General features: G+C 46.1%; 2 protein-coding genes across 2 annotated transcripts; one reads left to right on the forward strand and one right to left on the reverse strand.

The window, feature by feature from the left end:
* Window positions 1-929: 929 nt before the first annotated feature.
* L2HGDH (L-2-hydroxyglutarate dehydrogenase) lies at window positions 930-15,560 on the reverse strand. Its single transcript, XM_084207835.1, has 10 exons — window positions 15,435-15,560; window positions 14,077-14,192; window positions 12,008-12,159; window positions 10,079-10,210; window positions 9,347-9,509; window positions 8,798-8,832; window positions 6,873-7,040; window positions 4,716-4,873; window positions 3,694-3,825; window positions 930-2,973 (listed from the first exon to the last, which is right to left on the reverse strand). Exons 1-10 carry the CDS (start codon window positions 15,509-15,511, stop codon window positions 2,778-2,780), a joined length of 1,329 nt encoding a protein of 442 aa, XP_084063961.1. The 5' UTR covers window positions 15,512-15,560; the 3' UTR covers window positions 930-2,777.
* DMAC2L (distal membrane arm assembly component 2 like) lies at window positions 15,542-19,746 on the forward strand. Its single transcript, XM_084207837.1, has 4 exons — window positions 15,542-15,935; window positions 16,523-16,731; window positions 18,591-18,762; window positions 19,214-19,746. The coding sequence occupies exons 1-4, from the start codon at window positions 15,844-15,846 to the stop codon at window positions 19,326-19,328; spliced, it is 588 nt and encodes a 195-aa protein (XP_084063963.1). The 5' UTR covers window positions 15,542-15,843; the 3' UTR covers window positions 19,329-19,746.
* Window positions 19,747-19,901: the final 155 nt, after the last annotated feature.

The raw sequence follows: 19,901 nt of genomic DNA on the forward strand, positions 1-19,901 counted from the left end.
AGAACACCATTCCCTTCACCCACTCATCACCCAAATCCAGCTACATTTTCCCTCCTGACAGCATAATATTCAAATCTCACCTTATATTCCCTCCACTCCCCATTTTAAGACTTGTCCACAGAGGGAATGGATAAATTAAACTAAAGGGGAAAAAAATGTACCTTCCTGCCAGTAAAATCTGTAAGATTTCCTGGAGGAGTCTGATGCTTCCAGAGGCAGAAACTGGCTCCTGCCCCACCAGAGCAGCCTGGGAGGTTCCCAACAAAATATTTATTTTTGTATTTATATCTGTTCTATCTATATATCTAAAACATTTCTGTATTTATATTCTATTTATTTCTACTTTATACTTGTTCCTCAAACCCAAACTGTGAGCAAAAAGGAAAAGTAATGATGAGATAATGGTGGCACAACCCACAGGGGCACAGCTCCTCCTCCTCCCAGAGTCCAGGACTGACCTTGCTGGGCACTGTCTGGGGGGGATATTGGGAAGGAATTCCCTGGGAGTGTCCAAGGCCAGGCTGGGCAGAGCTTGGAGCAGCCTGGGATGGTGGAAGGGGTGCAGTGGGATGGGATTTAAGGTCCTTTCCAACCCAAACCAGCCTGGGGTTCTATGATTCTGTAACACTTCTGGGGAACAAATGGTGTTTGTCCAAATATTTATTCAGAGTTTCAGGAATTCTCGTGCCACCTGTCCCAACAGGCCCGGATCAGAGCAGTCCTGTCGAGGGAGGAAAAGCTGTGAGGTGTGAGGAGCACAGATAAGATAATTCAGGAAGACAAGTTTGGTCATGTGCCTCCCCCTGAAGTGTTACAGAGTGATATCCTGCCTAATTCAGCTGAGAATTAACAAATTCCAGTGAGACTCTTCTCTGAGTCAGGAGACATACACAGATTTTACAGCATTTCAAAAAACCCCACCACACTATTTTAATCATAAAAGGCACGTTTATGAAATCATCAAAGTGAGGCTCATTTGGAAAATAAATTAATACATTTTCACACTTTGTGAGCAACAAGATTGATGCCTGAAACCCTGACATCATAATCTCTGAACTTATTTTTATAACAAAAGTGTAAAACTTTTTATCTCTGAAAAGATTTATATTTCACAGAATGCTACATCAAGGTTCATAATTTAAATTTCAAATAAACTTTACCCCCAAACAATCATCACCTGAGAGGAAAAAGCAGTGCACAGGGAAATGCTGACTCAGGACTCCCCCTGGTCCCTGTCTGCTTTGCATTTTAATGTTCTTTATTCTGTTCATACATGTCAGGGCCACACCCCATGTGGGAGGAAAAGGCTTTTGCAATCCTTTTTGTAGGATTTACTGTTGATAGGCAACACTTCTGGCAGGGAGGGAAGATAGGATTGTTCCACTGTGGGAAGTTTTACACAGCCCTGTGGCACTGGAAGACTTGGAACAGCTGAATCTTTGCTTGAAGTGACCAAAACTTTGCTCTGAAAGGGTTGGTATTTGAATTTCCAGCAGTCAATTTGCTGCTAAAGTAGATTTTACCAGGGGGAAAAAAAAAGGAATAATAATAATAATAATAGTAATAAAAAGGCAGGTTAAGCCCTTTTTCTCCTCAAAAAAGTGTCTCCAATCTATACAGTAAATTCAGCCTCACAGCTGCCCTCCTGTGCTAACCCACTCCCATCAGAGGAGCTCAGAAAACTTTTTAAGGAAAAATTAACGTCCAATTTTCTGGTGCAAACTCCCCACAATTATCTGTGTTACCCAGCAGCTGTTATTAAATCCTCAATACTTTGTCCCTGAGGCCACAAAATTCTGCTTTGCAGCAACTCTGCAGGACACTCCCAGATCCTGAGCTCAGCACTGAGTTTACTTCAGCTCTCCCTGCACACAAACTCCTCCAGGTGCATTTATGATAAAAATTGGGTATCCATGGAGCTCAGAGGAGTCACCAGCCCTGTCTGAGCTCCCCTCATGCTCAGGGAAAATGGGAAACCTTCCTGAGTCATCCCTGCTCGGGCTCCAAGGGAAGCAACACCAAACATGACTCAAGGCAGGTTTCTAGAGCTTCCCTCTCTTCGCATTTCCTGTTCCAAAGACCATTTTCCCTGGATTGCTTAAGTGGCTGGACAAAGATCAGCTCCTTTTGCATCATCAGCATTCAAAGGAAGAAACCCAAAGCCGCTGATGAAGTTTCTGATCAGTGCTGATTTCCCAGCTGTAAATGAAAAGTGATTGTTTCTATCCACATTTTGATTTCTGCTCTATAAAAAATACAGACAGGGATCAGACAGAGTATCTGAATTGCAGAACTAAATTGACTTGGGTTTGGAAATCCTCTTTAAGCTTATTTTTCTGTGAAATGTTCTACATTCACGTCGAAGGCTCTGAATATTGTTCTCCATCTCTGCCAGAGCCTTTAATTCCACATCAGCAGGGCCCTTAAGCAGGGCTCATCCTCCTACTCCATTACTTCCACGCCATCCAGAGGGCTGCACACTCCCATTTCAATGGAATCAGAGCCACCCCGTGGCTTTTCAGAGCCCTCTGAGGAGGCAGCACTGTGAGCACAGCCATGGCAAACCCAGGTGGAAATGCCAGCAGAGAGGGATCCCAGCCTGCTCTGCCCCACGGCCAAACCTTCCTCCCCACGCCGAGGAGCCGCGGGCACAGCACTCTGCCGAGGCTGCCTGGGGGCTGTGTGTCCTTCAGGAGGAGTGCCAGGGGGCAGAGGGGCAGCAGGCAGGATTCCTGCCGGGATTCCTGCCGGGATTCCTGCCGGGATTCCTGCGGGGCTCAGAGCTGGAAGCGCCGCTGGGCCTCGTCGGCGATGGCGGCAGCGATGGCCAGGGAGGAGGTGGCGGCGGGGGAAGGAGCGTTCCTGACGTGCAGGATCCTGCTGCCCACGGCCCCTGAGCCCCCATCAAACACAAAGTCATCCACCAGATTGCCCTCGCTGTCCAGGGCCTGGGCTCTCACACCAGAGGGACCCCTGCAAAAGCAAGGAGGAGCAGAAGGAAAATGTTGTTCCGAGTCAGGAGAGGAATTCCCGTGAGGAGGTGTCCAGGGAGACAGTGAGGAGGGCAGGGAGTGGAGACAAAGCATTTTTGGGGGGAATTTTAACACTCAGGAGGCAGAGTGGGGGTATCTGACAGTCATGGGATCATTGAGGTGGCCAACCTGTGCACTTAAAGCCCATCCAATTCCACCCCTGCCATGGCAGGGACACCTCCCACTGTCCCAGGGTGCTCCAATCCCCAATGTCCAGCCTGGCCTTGGGCACTGCCAGGGATCCAGGGGCAGCCACAGCTCCTCTGGGCACCCTGTGCCAGGGCCTGCCCACCCTCCCAGCCAGGAATTCCCTCCCAATATCCCATCTATCCCTGCCCTCTGTCAGTGTGAGGCCATTCCCCCTTGTCCTGCCCCTCCCTCTCCCTCTTTCTGTGGGTTCTCCTCAAGTACTGCAAGGCCACAGTGAGGTCACCCCAAAGCTTCTCTTCTCCAGGCTGAACAACCCCAAAATTCTCAGCAGAGCTGCTCCATCCCCCTGATCATCCTGGTGCCTCCTCTGGACTGAGGAGCTTCAGGACCTCCAAGCTGGAGGCAGCTCCAAGCTTCTGTATCATATTTTGGTGGAGGAAGGGATTAAACCCCTGCCACATTTTCTGCTGTTCAAAGAGGAGATTTCCCCAACAGAAGAAGCTTCTTTTACCTGAGAACATCATTGGTGGTGACCTCAGGGATGAACCTCTGCAGCTGCCTCACCTGGGCACTGAGGGAGAAGGCTCTGTACAGCTCCCCCAGGCCGTAGGACACGTTCCTCAGCACCAGCTTCCACAGCCCACTGCAAGGGGAGACACAACTGCACTGAGGGAAAACTGCCTCAAAATGCACCAGCTGCAGCTGCTGGAGGAGGCAGCAAATGCAACTGCAGGGCACAAGTTCCCATTCCCCAAATCAGGAATCACATCATGCCTTATGCTTGAGAAATACATGTTTGTCCTTCTCTGCTCCAACAAACCTTGCTCACAGAGCTGTGGAATTGGATTAATTCTGAATTCCAGTCCTGGAGGTGTTCCAGGACTTGATGAGGACCTGGGCAGGGACCCCTTCCTCTGTCCCAGGCTACTCCCAGCCTTGTCCAGCCTGGCCTTGGGCACTGCCAGGGATCCAGGGGCAGCCACAGCTGCTCTGGGCACCCTCCCAGCCAGGAATTCCCAGTTCCCAATCTCCCATCCAGCCCTGCCCTCTGGCACTGGCAGCCATTCCCTGGCTCCTGTCCCTCCATCCCTTGTCCTCAGTCCCTCTCCAGCTCTCCTGGAGCCCCTTCAGGCCCTGCCAGGGGCTCTGAGCCCTCCCTGGAGCCTTCTCCTCTCCAGGGGAACATTCCCAACTCTCTCTCCCAGCCCTTCTTCTCCTCCCAGCACCCTCTGTAGGTATCTTGTGATGCTGTCTAAGTTGGTTAAGTTATCACAGTGAAACCAACCCTGGAATGGTTCCACCAGCACCTTCCAGTGAGCAGCCACATTCCCAGGCTGGCTGAGACATGTCCTGGTTGAAAATTCAAATGTGAGACCACACCAGGTCAAATGTCTTGGGGAAGTCCACCCTTACCAGCACAAGTGTCTTTAAACACACCAAAAAGGTGGGAAAAGCAGGATTTGGGGCAGGAAGGGGCTGCCAAGGCTCACATCTCAGCAAGAGCAGCCAGCAGACACGAGCACAAGGCATTACCTGTAGGTCACAGCATCCAAGAAGTCTCCAGGGCTGAAGTCCAAGAGTTTGTAGCCCTCTCTCTTGAAGGCCAGCACTGCATTAGGGCCAAGCCAGACACTGCCATCCATCCTGGGAGTGAAATGGAACCCCAGGAATGGGAAACGAGGGTTGGGAACCTGCAGTGGGACACAGCAGTGAGCAGAGCTCTGACCAACAGCAAATTTGCCATTTTACTTCCAACCACAGCAACAAAACTCTGAGTCACAGAACCTCAGAATTGGCTCTGAGCTGGCTTTGTTGCTTGCTAATTGTGCAGCTGTGGCATGTCATTAATTAAACCACTGGAGAACAGAGCAGGGCCAGGTAAAGCTGAATTTTAGGGAAAAGGAAAACAAATAACAGGGAAAAAAAAGTTCACATGATTTCTCAGGATATAAACCAATGATACCCTGATGTTATTCACCAGGAGCAATTACACTGCAACAAAAAATACAAAATATTAGAAAACCCTTACTGTGTGCACAAACCAGCCTGAACTTAGCAGGCCTGGTTTAAGTTAATAATAATGCTAATAACAATAAATCTGCATGTTCTTTTTCTGCTCCACTTCCCCCCTCCCATCCCAAGACAGGATCCTGAATCATTCCCAGGTGAGATCAGACAAACAGCAATGCCCACCATTCCAGTTTTCCCAAAGACCCAGTGTTTAGCAGACAAAGCCAATCTCATGTTCAGAAAATCAGTATTTAAATGGACAGAATTAGCTAAAATGCTGCCCTAGGAATTATCTCCACTTGCTCTGTAATTAATTTTCTGTCTGGGATTGCTGCTCTTCATCCCATTATTTGTCTATACTAGGTGGTAGACAGGTTGCTCCCTTTTCTCCCACATCTATTTTTAATGACAAAACCAGCTAATTCAAAAATAAAGTTGAGAAGAGAATAACTAAATCTGAGTGTTGGATATTAGCACAAAAGATTAAACCCTTTATCAATAATTCATCACAGAATCCCAGAATCCCTGAGGTTGGAAAAAACCTCCAGTGTCATCTGTGAATTTCCTGAGGGTACAGTCAACCCCTTTGTCCAGATTACCAATAAAGAGATTAAACAGGACTGTTATAGTTACTTAAATAATAAATAATAATTCACTGTCATCTCTCCCTGACTTCTGAATCTTGTCTCTAGGACATACAGAAATAATTTAGAGCTTTCTAGATATGTGGCAATATGATATTCCATCTTTTCTCTATTAAGTAAAAAAACCCCAAAAATAAAACCATAAACAAAACAACTGGCAGTAACTTCCCACATGGTACTTCCACGTTATTCCAGACTGCCAGGCAAGGTGTGTTCTATCACCATCTGGGTGGCAGCTGGCTTCTGTCCATTGGGCAGTTTTTCCTTATCTCTTCCACACCCACTCCTCCCTTGGGCAGACACCTGCTGATAAGAGGCCATTGAATGTCCCTGCAGGGCTGATAAGAGCTACAGCATCCCATGGGAGATGTGAGCCCAGAGGGAGGAGCCAAGCATTCCTGCCTGGATAGAATCTGGAGATTCTGGAACACCAGCACGGCTTCTCCACTGCATTCCCAGAGGAACAGCAGCTGCCTCTGCCCCTGGATCTTCAGAGGATTCTGCCCCCTTCTCCAGGATCCCTGCTCCAGCAGAACCACCCCTGGCACTGCAGGAGGGCTGAGCCACAATTCCAATGGCCCTGCTGCAGCACCCTGACCCACAGGGTGTCAGGCTGTGCTCTGGCTCTGGCAGGGTTGGTTTGGTTCACTGCATTGTTTATTTTATCCTTTCATTTTCTTCCCTAATACAGAACTGTTATTCCTGCTCCCATATTTTTTGCCTGAGAGCCACTAAATTTCAAATTCATAGCAATTGGGAGGGGTGGGGAGGGTTTGCATTTTCCATTTCAGGGGAGGCTCCTGCCTTCCTTAGCAGGCACCTGGCTTTCCAAACCAAGACACGTTTTCCTCAATTAACAAAAAAAATTCAACAAAAAAATTGACAAAATCCAGCTGTCCTGTCCCAAACCAACCCAACCTCCACCCACGTGTGTGCATCACTGCCCGACAGAAACAACCAGGGAATTGTTTCCTTTTTCCTGCATTTTGAGCAGCTCTAAGGGCACCCTGTGGCAGACAAACCAGGGGATACTTACTGGATAAATATTTCCTTTCACCAAGTAAGACTTTTCTGGTTTTAGCACCAAATAATCCCCCCGGAATGGGACAATCCTGGGCTGGGGGCTGCAGCCACTGATCTGGGCCAGGCGGTCGGAGTGGAGCCCTGCACAGGTCAGGATGTGCCCACAGGAGACCTCCTGCCCCTGTGGGAACAAAAAACACCAATAAAATTAAATAAATAAGATAAATAAATCAATAAAATGAAATAAATAAAATTTATTTAACTTATTTTAAAAAAACTACATCAAAATTCTATTTATCGGCTAAAAAAAACACCCAGGAAAACCCACAGGCATTTTTTTAAAGAAATAAAATTTATTTAACTTATAAAAAAATAAAAATCAAAATTCTATTTATCTGCTAAAAAACCCACCCAGGAAAACCCACAGGCATTTATTTAAATAAATAAAATTTATTTAACTTCTATTAAAAAATGTATTTAACTTATTGAAAAAAAAACCAACAAAACACAAAAAAATTCTATTTCTCTGCTAAAAAAAAAAAAAATCCAGAAAAAACGCACAGGCATTTATTTAAATAAATAGAAGTTATTTAACTTATAGAAAAAATGTATTTTACTTATTACAAAAATTATTTAACTTACTAAAAAACCCCAAAACACATGAAAATTCTATTTATCTGCTAAAAACAAACACTCAGAAAAACCCCACCAGCATTTATTGAAATAAATAAAATTTATTTAACTTATTTAAAAAAAATAAACTTATTTAAATAAGTCAAATAAGGATATTAATTGATTTGACCCCAGCTACACAAATTGACAGCACATAGGTATGGAGAGCTGCTGAATATTAAACACCTTTGCCATCTAAATAAATAGATACATAAAAATCAAAAACTTATACATTAATCAATTAATCAACACATAAAAATCAATTATCTTATTTAATATGGGAAATCCATCACCCACTTCAAAAAGGGCAGCTGCTCTCCCACAGCTACTGCCCAAAAGCTGATCCCTGCACCCAGAAAAACCCCAAAGGCATTTATTTAAATAAATAAAATTTATTTAACTTATTTTAAAAAAACCAAACTTATTTAAGTAAGTTAAATAATGATTTGACCCCAAAGGGTGGGAGCAGCTACACAAATTGACAGCACACAGTTATGGAGAGCTGCTGAATATTAAACACCTTTGCCATCTAAATAAATAAATACATCAAAATAAAAAATATTTATTTAGCTTAGTATCTGCTTTTAAGTATTATGTTTTTCAACTGAAAAATATTTGCATGAAAAAAATACCAGTATTTGGTGGAAAAAATTGTAACAGATTTTGGAAGCTACCTTGTAAGGAAAGAGCAAAAAAAATAGGAGGAAAAAAGCAGCAGAACTAAATTAAAAAACACCCAGAAGGGCTGCGAAGTTGTTTTTGTTGCAGACATTCCCTCCTGAAGGAGAAGGGGTTCCCAGCACAGTTCCTGACTTGCAGGAACAGCAGCTGCCATGCACCTGCTCCACTGAAGCACTTCTGATGATAAAATGAGAATAAAGTGATGCTAAAAGCCTCCTTATCATTTTATGGATGCCAGAGCCCAAAAGTAAACATGAAAATTGGTGTTTGTCACCAAATGAACAAGTCATAAAGGAGTTCTTGGAAGCACAGGCATCAGATTGTGCAAATAAAGCAGATAAGGGTTGTTAAATATCAGGCTGCAGAAAGTTATAGTTTAATATTTTACATCATCATTATTATTATTTATTTGAACACCCTCATTGCTAAGAACTGATTGCAGTTTTTTATCAAATTGGTCATGTTGCTGAACAGCAGATCTTTAAACTTTTTTATTTTTGGAAATTATTAATTCACAAGAAAAAAAAAATCTGAAGAAAAGAAGCAGCTTCCTGAAAGGAATGAAAACTTCTTTTTCAGCCTTACCTTTTTGCTCCTAACAATGACTGGGTATTTCAGCCCTGAAATGGAATTAGACAAGAGAAGGAATTATTAGAACAAGCAGCAGAGAACTGACAGAACAAGCAGCTTGTCACCAGGAAGGAATTTTCCTCTGGAATATCTTCCAAGCTATGTCATAATTAATGTTGTTGGACATGACTGTATTTATTAATTAATAGGGGTTTTTATTCTTCCCTCTGTGTGCCAGCACAGATCCAACCTGCCTTCAAGATAAGGAAAATCACTATCACAAGAATAAACATTCAAGATTCAGATAAACCTGATTTTAAGAGGAGAGAAAAATATTTCTCTATTTTACTCTCACTTTCTTCCATCAGTTCTAAATGTTTCAGCAGAAGGGTGACCTGCAAAAAAACCCCAAGTGAGTTTCCTGAATACTCTCACTAAGATAATTTTGTCTTTTTTCTCATCCCTAGGAGACAGAGAAATTCAAAAATGTCATTTCAGTTACAACAATTGTGTTTTGAACAAAACCTTTGTAGTAAACAGAGGGCAAAAAAACTGCAGCCTTACCATCTTCACTTTCTGCAGAACTTTCTCTGGCCATCTCCATGTCTGTGACTTCAAAATCAGTCAGGATGGTCCCACCTGCTTCCTGGAAGTCTCTGGCATAGGACTGGGCCACTTGTTTGTAATCCACAATGCCAGTGTAGGGAGAATCCAGGGCCATCAGTCCCTGGGAGGGTTTGAGACACAGAGGAAGATGAAGGTTGGAATATTTCATCTGCAATATCTGCACTGCCGTGAGCAGGGAGTGCTGCTCTCTCCCCGTGTGCTCAGCTGGATCTGGAACACTCCAAGGATGTTTTAGGGAGCAAAATGTTTACAGGGAAAATGAAAATATTAAAAAAGATTGTTTTCCAGAAAATTTCTGTCTGTACCTACAACCACTCCTAAGTGACACAGCTGCACCAGAACAAGCTGCCACACGAAACAGCACAGGGAATTCACATCCAGCTTTTCCTTCCAAACAAAGACAGACTAATCAATAAGAAATCTGTGTTCCACAAACTCCACACATTCCTCCTGCTGTGAAAATAATCAGGCTGAGAAGTGCTACATAACAACCTCACCAACTGCACTGACATGGGCTTGATCCCAACCCATTTTTATGGATGGGAAGGAATTTCCAGGCTCTTCTGAACTTGAACCTCAAGGCCAGAAAAGTATTTATGTTAAATTAAAAGATGTTTTCACCTAAAAAACAGCTCTTACAAGGTAAATAGAAGTATGGCAACCCCTTACCCTGCAGAAGGGCTCCTTCTCCTGGATTTCCTTGGCTCCAATGAGTTTCAGACCTGGGACATTGTTCTGCAGCCCTCTCTCATACAGAGCTTTGAGCCTTGGAATTTCATCCTGCTCCACAGCCACAATCAGCTTTGGGAAAGGAAAAAAGGCACTGCAGTGAGCAAAACAGAGCCAGGGCAGGTTTGGCATCAAGCACAAGCAGCAGGGAATGAGTGAACAATTAATTCAGAGGGTGAAGAATGGTTGGTGCCATTAATTGCACAGAATTCTGTTGCTGAGGAAGCACTAATATATCCCAGAGAATTAAAAAATAAATGCTAAACTGTAGTTTGAGTTACAATCAATTGACAATATTTGCCAGAAGCACCCTGAGACTACAAGTCTGCATGTGAGAGAAGAGAATTTGAATTTGAAGAATCACTGGGATGCTTCAAAAAGCAAAGCTGAAGTCAACCCAAGATGTACAAACCTGCAGGAGCCTCAGTAAGAGAGTGGGGACACGTTCTGACATGGCCTGAGTGGAATTGTACCAGTTTCATTTAACCAAGGAGTCTGTTCACAGCTATCTCAGGAGATAAATCCAGACAGAATTACCTGTGCCAGGTTTGCACAGAGCAGGATCCTCCCAGGCCAGCTCAGTCTGGCACCTCCCAGGTGTGAAGCTCTCCAAGCCTGGGGCTGCTCTAGGGAAAGCTGGTGAAGTTTCACCATCATCTTCCCTGGAATGAACTGCCAGGGGAGTGCCATGGAATGATGGAATTGTTGAGGTTGGAAAAGCTCTCTCAGAGTCCAACTGATCCCTCAGCACTGCCAAGGCCACCACTGGCCCATGTCCCCAAGTGCCACATCCACAGGGATTTTAGATCCCTCCAGGGATGGGGACTCCAGCACTGCCCTGGGCAGCTCTGCCAGGGCTGGACAAACCTTTCCAGGAAGGAATTTCCCCCAATATCAAACCTAAAGCTTTGTGGTGCAACTGAGGCCGTTCCCTCTCCTCCTGTCCCTGTTCTCTGGGAGCAGAGTCCTGTCCCCCCCTGGCAGGAGCCGTGCAGAGCCACAAGGGCCCCCTGAGCCTCCTTTGCTCCAGGCTGAGCCCCTTCCCAGCTCCCTCAGCCTCTCCTGGTGCTCCAGACCTTCCCCAGCTCCATTCCCTTCCCTGGACATGCCCCAGCCCCTCCTGTGGCTTTGCTGTGAAGAGCCCAGTGCTGTCCCCAGCACTGGAGGTGGCCCAGCAGTGCCAGCACAGGGGACAGGCACTGCCCTGCTCCTGCTGCCACCCTGCTGTTGGTACAAAAGTCACAAATTCAGCTCCCCCAGGCTCCAGCTGAGCCCTTCAGGCCAGCTTTGATCAGGATGTCCCCTCAGGTGTGCTGCTGCACAGATCCACAGTGCCACCCTGTGCCCAGCATGGCAGCAGAGGGAGCACGGACCAGACACAGCTCTGAGAAAAACCACGGGATTCAAATTTATCCCTCAGGACCAAAACCTTGGGGTCAGGACAGAGAGTCCTGTGGAAACAGCAACTCAGTGGCCAGTGAGAGGTGGAAAACCTGAACTGAGGACTAGGAACAACTGGGAAATGGATACAGAACTCTGATCCACTGAGCCTCACCACACCTGGCATGCTCTGCCCTGCCCTGGTTCTCACCCTGCCCCAGACACATCACATTAAAAATGGCTCAGAGCATGAAGACAGGGTGGGGAGAGCCATGAAAAACCTTTTCCCAAACTGAGACTCATCAGCAGGAAGGGATGATTTGGGGGCAGGAGGGGATTATGTTCATTACACACATTTATGTATAAAATTATCTGCAACTTGGAGAGTGTGGAGAAAACCCACAACCAGGCCTGTGCCACGTGTGGTACCACACATCACACAGCCTCAGTTTCCAAGGGTAGAGCAGGGAATCCCAGGAATTCCTGTACCTTCCCACACTGCTTGTAGGGAATCCCCTTCTGGTCACAGTATTTGTAGCACAGGGCTGCCCCCTGCACACACAGCTTGGCCTTCAGGGAGCCGGGGGTGTAGTAAATCCCACTGTGGATCACACCGCTGTTGTGTCCGCTCTGGTGATGGGCTAAAGAGAAAGAAAAGCACAAAGTTAGAATTCATTTGTTCCACTTCTGCTGTCAGAAACATGAGGTAACTGAGGTCCTGCCTTAAATCAGCACTTTAAGAGATGATCCAGTGAGAGAACTGCACAATTAATTCCTCCCCTGGCCTCAAAAGGTCAGAGAAACACTGACACAGCCAGCCCTGGTTAATGATAATCCATCACAGCCTGCATTGAGTTGGACCAACAGGGAAAAAAACCCTAAAACAACAAATTTTTCCTTCAAGAACAAACCAATCAATCAAAACAGGCTGAAATTAAATTTTAAACCCCAATTTTTACAATGAAATGCATCTCCTAGGGCCTCATCCAACATAGTATCTGTCCAATGCACAATTCCTTTGGACATGCTAGCAGGCCTGGGAGGATTTTGGAGTATTTGTGAACTGGATTAGGTTGTTATTTCCTCTCTGTAAATGGATAAAATAGAGGTGAAAAATACCACAAACGTTTTTACTGGAGTAATTTGGTCAGTTTCTTCTCCCTCCTTAAGGTGTGGATGCCCAAAGGTCATTCGTGCTTGGCACTCACACAGCTGTGTGTCTTGGGGATAAAAAGCTATTTTGTATCATTCATGGAACATCTCAAGAGCAATTTATAGCCAGGCTGATGGAGCTATTTAAGACAAGATTTGGGGCTCACAGGTCCTGTTTGGAGTTAATCACTGATGTCTACACCTTGGGATTCTCTCAGCTCCATGCAGGACCTGCCTGTGCCCTCCCACAAGCTGCACTATTCCTTATCCTGGTTATTCACCCTCCTTGTCCTCTCTCCTGCCATTCTCCTGCTGCTGCAGCCCCAGCAGTCACACTGCAACTTGCACAGGAGGTTTTAACTTAAAATTCCCAATCTGCAGTCCCAGCAGAGAAGCACAGACTGATGGATGACAACTCTGCTGTAGGACACATCCCTGGCAGAAGGGTGGAAGAAATCCCTGTTAGGGGAGAGTCTTGGCACTGACATGCAGTCTCAAGCTGCACCAAGGGAAATACAGGTTGGATATCAGGAAAAAGATTTTCACAGAAAGAGTGATAAAGTTCTGAATGGCTGCCCAGGGAGGTGGTGCAGTCACCATCCCTGGGTGTGTTTAACAAAGACTGGATGTTGAGATGTTGAGGGTTGAGTTGAGCTGTTGGGGCTGGGTTGGACTTGATGATCTTAAAGGTCTCTCCCAACCCAGTGATTCTGTGAATTCTGTGAGAGTCATCACAGAACCCCAGGATGGTTTGGGACGGAAGGGACTTTACAGATCACCTTGTTCCACCCTTGCCATGCTCAGGGACACCTTCCACTATCCCAGGCTGCTCCAAGCCCTGTCCAACCTGGCCTGAAAATGGGAAATCCATCACCCACTTCAACAACAAGGGCAGCTGCTCTCCCACAGCTACTGCTCCCTGCACACAGGGATCTGTGGGATGCTGAGGTTCTGGCAGTGTGTCCTCGGGCACAGCCTTCCCTGGGTCCCTGTCCTGCTCGTACCCTGTGGAATTTGCAGGCAACCCTGACAAGGGAAGAGCTGAGAATCTTGACTCCATATTTCAGAAGGCTGATTTGTTATTTTTTGATCTATATTATATTAAAAGAAAATGATATATTAAAACTATACTAAAAGAAGGGAAAGGAGACATCAGAAGGCTAGCAAGGAAAGGAAGGAATGGAATGATAATAAAATCTGACTGACCAGAGAGTCCGGGCCAGCCGGACTGTGACTGGCCATTAATTAAAAACAACCCCATGGCACCAATCACAGATGCACCTGCTGCATCCCACAGCAGCAGAGAATCATTGCTTACATTTCATTTCTGAGGCCTCCCAGCTCCTCAGGAGGAAAGCTGCTAGCGAAAGGGTTTTTCACCCAGCATGTGGGTGACACACACGTACCTGGCTCCCGCTCCTTCTCCAGCACGGCCAGGGCCAGCGAGGGGTGGCGCTGCAGCAGCTCCCGGGCCGCCGCCAGGCCCACGATGCCCGCGCCCACCACGGCCACGTCGAACGAGCTGCGGGGACAGCGACACACGGACACGGCCTCAGCACGGCCCGGGCGGGGACAGCGGCAAGGGATGGGGTGGAAAATGGGTGTTTTATGATTGGCTTTTCGCTAATGTTCAAATGAGTATTAGATGTGTTGCGTTAGAAAGTGATGCTGTGTTAGTTCTCTTAAGTGGTGTGTTAAGTATAGTTTTATGTTATAACCAAATGTTAAAATAGAAACTCTGCTATGTAGGATACTTTTTTTCTAAAGAAAGGATTCGCACTGAGACAGCAGCCACAGGGCACCCAAATCTTTCAGAGAAACAGAATTTATTGCTCCACTATCAGGAGAAATGAACTTCTTCCTGCCTGCTCAGTCCCGCAGACGCCGTCAGGACTCAGAGGAAGAAGCTGACACTGCCCAGCCAGAATCCTGTGTTGGAATGGAATTGATGCATCACGGATGAGGTGTGTGAATATGCAACAGGCTGCTGCTTTTAAAGGTTAATGCTCTGTTAACGTGGGGCCTTTTTCGGGCTTGTGCTGCCCAGAAAAGGTACCTGGACTGTCCATAACTCTTTGTTTCTATTGTCTCATATTGTTCTAATCCAAATTGTCCAAATTATTATTACTCTAATTATATTATTATTTTTATAAAGATTTTATTACTATTAAACTTTTAAAATTTTATAAACAAGTGATTGGCGTTTTTTCACAAATAGGGATGGGGAAAAGGGTGGGGATAGGGGATGGGGATGTCAGGAATGGAGGGGAAAGGGGACAGGGGAAAGGATAGGGAAAGGGGATATAAAGGAAGGAGATCTAAGGGAAGGAGATCTAAGGAATAAAGGGGACATAGGGGAGAGGAAATCGGGATAGAGGAAAGGAGATAGGGGTGATTAATAATGTAAAGGGGTAAAGGATAGGGATGGCAGAAAAAGAATATAGGGGAAGTGGCTATAGAGAATATAGGGGATATAGGAGAGAAGAAAAGGGGATAAGGAAAGGTGATATAGCAAACATAGAGGATACAGGAGACAGGTAAAGGGGATACGGGAAGGGGAAAAGGATAGAGGAAAACGATACAGAGAGGGATAGAGGAAGTGGACGAGCAGAGGTAAGAAGAGAGGGGAAGGGGTGAGGGGAGAGGGAAAATTATAGGGATAGGGGACAAGGGTAAAGTGAAGGTAAGGGACTAGGACAGGGGAAGAGATAGGGCTGGGGAAGGTGCAGGTTGCGGCGGGCCCGCCCGCTGCCCCCGGCCTCACCTGCGCCGCCGGCTCTGGAGCCGCCACAGCGCCGCAGCCCCGCCCGGGCCCGCGCGGCCCCTCAGCGCCGCCGCCATCTTGGGGGCGGAGGGAGCTCCGGGGCCGCGGCCACGCGTCCTCCTCTCCTCCTCCTCCTCCTCCTCTCCTCCTCCTCTCTTCTTCTCCTCCTCCTCCTACTGCTGCTGCTGCTACCACCCCTGCCCCTCCTGCTCCGCTCCGCCGGGCAAGGTTCGGCCGCTCGGCGCCGGCGGCAGCTCGGGGGCGGTGACGGCCCCCCCGCCCGCAGCCGTGGGCCCCTCCGGCCTCACAGCCCTGGTCAGGCCTTGAGGGCGGCACGGCCTCCCCCCGCTGCTGCTGCTGGCGCCGCAAATAACGCCTCCCTTTTCCCTCTCCCGTCTGCAAGAAGGTGATGATGGCGTTGGGGACGTTTTTGAGGAAGCCGCCGCTGCCGCCGGGCAGTTGTAGAGCCTTCTGGGGATGGCTGAATGCCGTGTTCAACAAGTAAGAGTGAGTCGCTGGTTAATAATTAACTTTCAGATCCCTCAAATTCTCTGCGGGGTTTGTGAAGCGGAACAATCAAGTCCCTACGCTGCAGAAGACGTTTTCTGTCATGAATGCTCCTCTTTCCCCCCTGATTGCATGTTGGCTGTTGTCACGGGGCCATTCCACATCTGCTTCCCCTTCCAAAGCCGTGACCTTGCAGAGCAAGGAGTGGGCTCTGCCCCTTGCCTGCAACGGCCAAGACAAGCTGGCCACATGGATCCCATCCCTAAATCCTGCTCTTCCTTACCCCCAAACCCACCTTAACCAGTAGCACAGTTACGGACATGGAAGGAAACAGAGTTAAGCCCAGTTATATTTGTATTCTTCTTTTTCTAAAGAGCATCTGCCACTTAAATTAAGAAACCTCACACCAGACTAAGCACCGCACAATCCAAAAATCACCCGTAAACCATTTCTAGTAAATCACATCCTCACTTGTCTGATCTGGTGCACATAACCAGACATTGCTGTGGAGCATTTTAATTATCCATGGAGTAATTGTGCCCCTCTACAGGCGGGTTGTGGGTGCTCTCTGTGTCCTGCAGGGTGGACCACGAGCGCATCCAAGCTGTGGGCCCCGACCGGGCGGCCTCGGAGTGGCTGCTGCGCTGCGGGGCCCTGGTCAGGTACCAGGGCTCGCCCAAGTGGCAGCAGGACTACAACGCGCTCCCCACCGGGCCCCTGGGCAGGTACAAGATCGAAGCCATCAACGCCACCGACTCCTGCATCATGCACAGAGGATTTGAGTATCTGGGTAATGTACATGTGAAAAACGCCAGTGCCTTGTTTTTAAAATTGTAGAAGTTTAAGAGTAATAAAATGGTTGTAAAAATAGCAATACAGTTAGAGTAATAATAATTTGGACAATTTGGATAAGGAAAATATGAGACAATAAAAACAAAGAGTTACAGACAGTCCAGGTACCTTTTCTGGGCAGCATAAGCCCGAAAAAGGCCCCACGTTAACAGAGCATTAACCCTTAAAAACAATAACCTGTTGCATATTCACACACCTCATCCATGGTGCATCAATTCCATTCACACACAGGATTCTGGCTGGGCAGTGTCAACTTCTTCCTTGTAATCCTGATGGCATCATCCTGGCCAAGCCAGGCAGGAAGAAGTTCATTTCTCCTGATAATGGAGCAATAAATTCTGTTTCTCTGAAAGATTTGGGTGTCCTGTGGCTGCTATCTCAGTGCAAGTCCTTTGTTTAAAAAAAAAAGTATCCTACATAGCAGAGTTTCTATTTTAACATTTGGTTATAACCTAAAACTATATTTAACATGCTACTTAAGAGAATTAATACAGCATCACTTTCTAACAAAGCACATCTAATATTCATTTGAACATTTGCAAAAAGCCAATCATAAAATATGCATTTTTCACAGTACACACGGTGATTGTTCTTAATGGGTTTCATTTGAATTGCATAAAAATATGAATAATGGTGTCATTTTCTCATTCCTTAGCAAGATACTGATAAATAATTTGTGGATTTTTTCCCCCTTTGCAAATATTTATCAGTCCTCAAGGTTTTGCTGGAGGTGTGGTATGAAGTGGAAAGACATTGGGAATTTCAGCTTTTACCTGAAGTAGCACTAAGGAAGTGTCACAAATTTTGATGAGTTCATAGCAAAAAGCACTATAAATATTATTTTTCTGCTGCACCAAGAGACGAATTTGGTGTCTCTGAAGTTGTAATTCTGCTCATTCTCCAGGCATTTATGATGTCTTTTGTCTTTATTTGTCTAAAGACAAATAAAAAGCAGATTCTCTTAAAAATAAGAGATTAAACAAGTGTTTCAGGTGGTCTTTAAATAACAGAAAACAAAATGGGAACAGGCTCTTTTATTTTTTCATAGCAAGGGACCCTGAATTTCTGGTATTAGCACTTTGTTATGTCAGAGTCATTGTTTATTACCCAAAATTGTCTAGATTTTTTGTTACTTGCCCATTTCAAAGCTCTTGAAATCTTACTGGTTTTCCTAAACCTGAAGTACCACAAAAGAACTTTGGAGATTCATGGTGTGTTACAGCCCCACTGTATAAAGGAATATGTTGCTGGGTAGTTTTAGGAGCAGTTATGAAATTGAGAATTTAACAACCAGCACAGGCTTGTTAGCATTCAGGAACACATAATCACAGAATGATTCTGTGCAGGGGCTTTTATTGAGGAGCTCTGGGTGTCAGGGGCACAGAGCCAAAGCTGACTTGGACGTGGCTTCAGGATGAACATGTTTTTGTACCTTATGGTTATATAACTACATATTAATTACTACATTTATATTGTTCTACTGTATACATTGATTTCATCCAAGCTCGGATTTTGTCATTTCCATCAAACCCCCCCAGATCATTTCTCATGATTCTTGTTACGATTCAACAATAATTACATCCAATTACCAAACAATCATTGCATCTAACAATCCTGTCATTTATCATAGTCATTAAATGATTATACAGGTGCAGCCTAACATTTTCCCAGGGCCTACCAGGCCTATCCTTCGTTTCTAACTCCCCTGAATATTCCATGATTTTAGAAACATTTTATCCCTAAACTGTCAGGCTGGTCCTGGAATTCTGGAGCAAACCCTCCCTTGTGCCTCTGCAGATGGCCTGGAGCACGTTATAGACATCAAGCTGGAGAAGTGCATGTACATCCAGGACCAGTGTCTGCAGAGGCTCAGCGAGACCAACAGCCTCCAGAAGAGTCTGCAGCAGCTGAAGATCATTTCCTGTGGCAATGTCACGGACAGAGGCATCCTTGCACTCCACAAGCTGACGTACGTGAGGCACTGAGTGCTCCCACAGCTCCCTCCCCTGCTCTGTGGGATTGGGATTGGGATTGTGCTGCCTGCAGGGGCTCGAGGATAAGTGATCAATGATCAGCTTGGCTGCTGTTCTGAGCCCTCTCCTGCAGCAGCTCTGTTTGACACAGTTTCACCGTGTCCTGCTGCTTTCAGTGCTTCTCCACCTCACAGCTTCCCCTTGTGCCTCTTGTGCCTCGGGGTCTGGGACAGACCTGGGTGCTCTGGAATGGGGTGCAGTTTGGATACAGCAGCTAAAATCCCCAAACACCTACTTCAGAAACAAACTTCCAGTAGAACCAGTTAAAATACCAAAAATTCCAGTCACCATTTAAAATTCTCCAAACAAATGCAGTAGAATAATTTCTCCAATTTCTCTGTCAGCAATTTAATACTAGTTATCCATTTTCTTTTTGAATATTTACAGGAACCTGGAATATTTGTATCTGAGTGACCTTCCTGGGATCAGAGAGAAAGAAAGAACCTTCCGTGTCCTTCAGCAGGCGCTGCCCAAGCTGGAGCTGGAGCTGGATTTGGAATAAACACAGCAGCACATAACTGAGATGTGATTTCCTAGGTTTTATCTTATGTTGCATCAAGTTGTAGACACCACTGTACTTCAGTAAGCCCAGCTCTTCCAGTCCAGCCTCAGAGGTGTATGTGACCTTTTAAGAAATCATGCAATTAATTTTTGTTAAGCTTAAACTCAGTGGCAGATCAACAGCAGACAGGGCAGGCCTCTGCATGTAGGCATCTGTTTCCTGCTTTTCCAGGAAGCTCTGAATACCTCAATCAGAAGTTCTCAGTATTTTATTGCACAGAAGCAGAGTGGCACTGGGGGGAATGTTGGGGTGTGTGTGGTCAGTGCCTGGTGTCGGTGCTGTTCCCTCTGGGAGACTCTCACCCAGTAGGTGGGTGCTGATTAATAAAAGAGGTTCTGGGTCTTTTTTGTGTTCTTCACACTTGGAGTTTTGTGTGGTTCAACGATCTGCAGGCAGGGTCACCCCCTCAGGAGCACTGAGCTGCTGAAGGGAACATGGCTCTTTGTGCAGGAGCAGCAGCTCTTGGACACAGCCTTGGGCACGTTTTTGCTGTGTGCTGATGGACTACAGCAG

This window comes from Fringilla coelebs (genome assembly GCF_963513975.1).
Source record: "Fringilla coelebs genome assembly, chromosome: 6".
NCBI classification, from domain to species: Eukaryota; Metazoa; Chordata; class Aves; order Passeriformes; family Fringillidae; genus Fringilla; species Fringilla coelebs.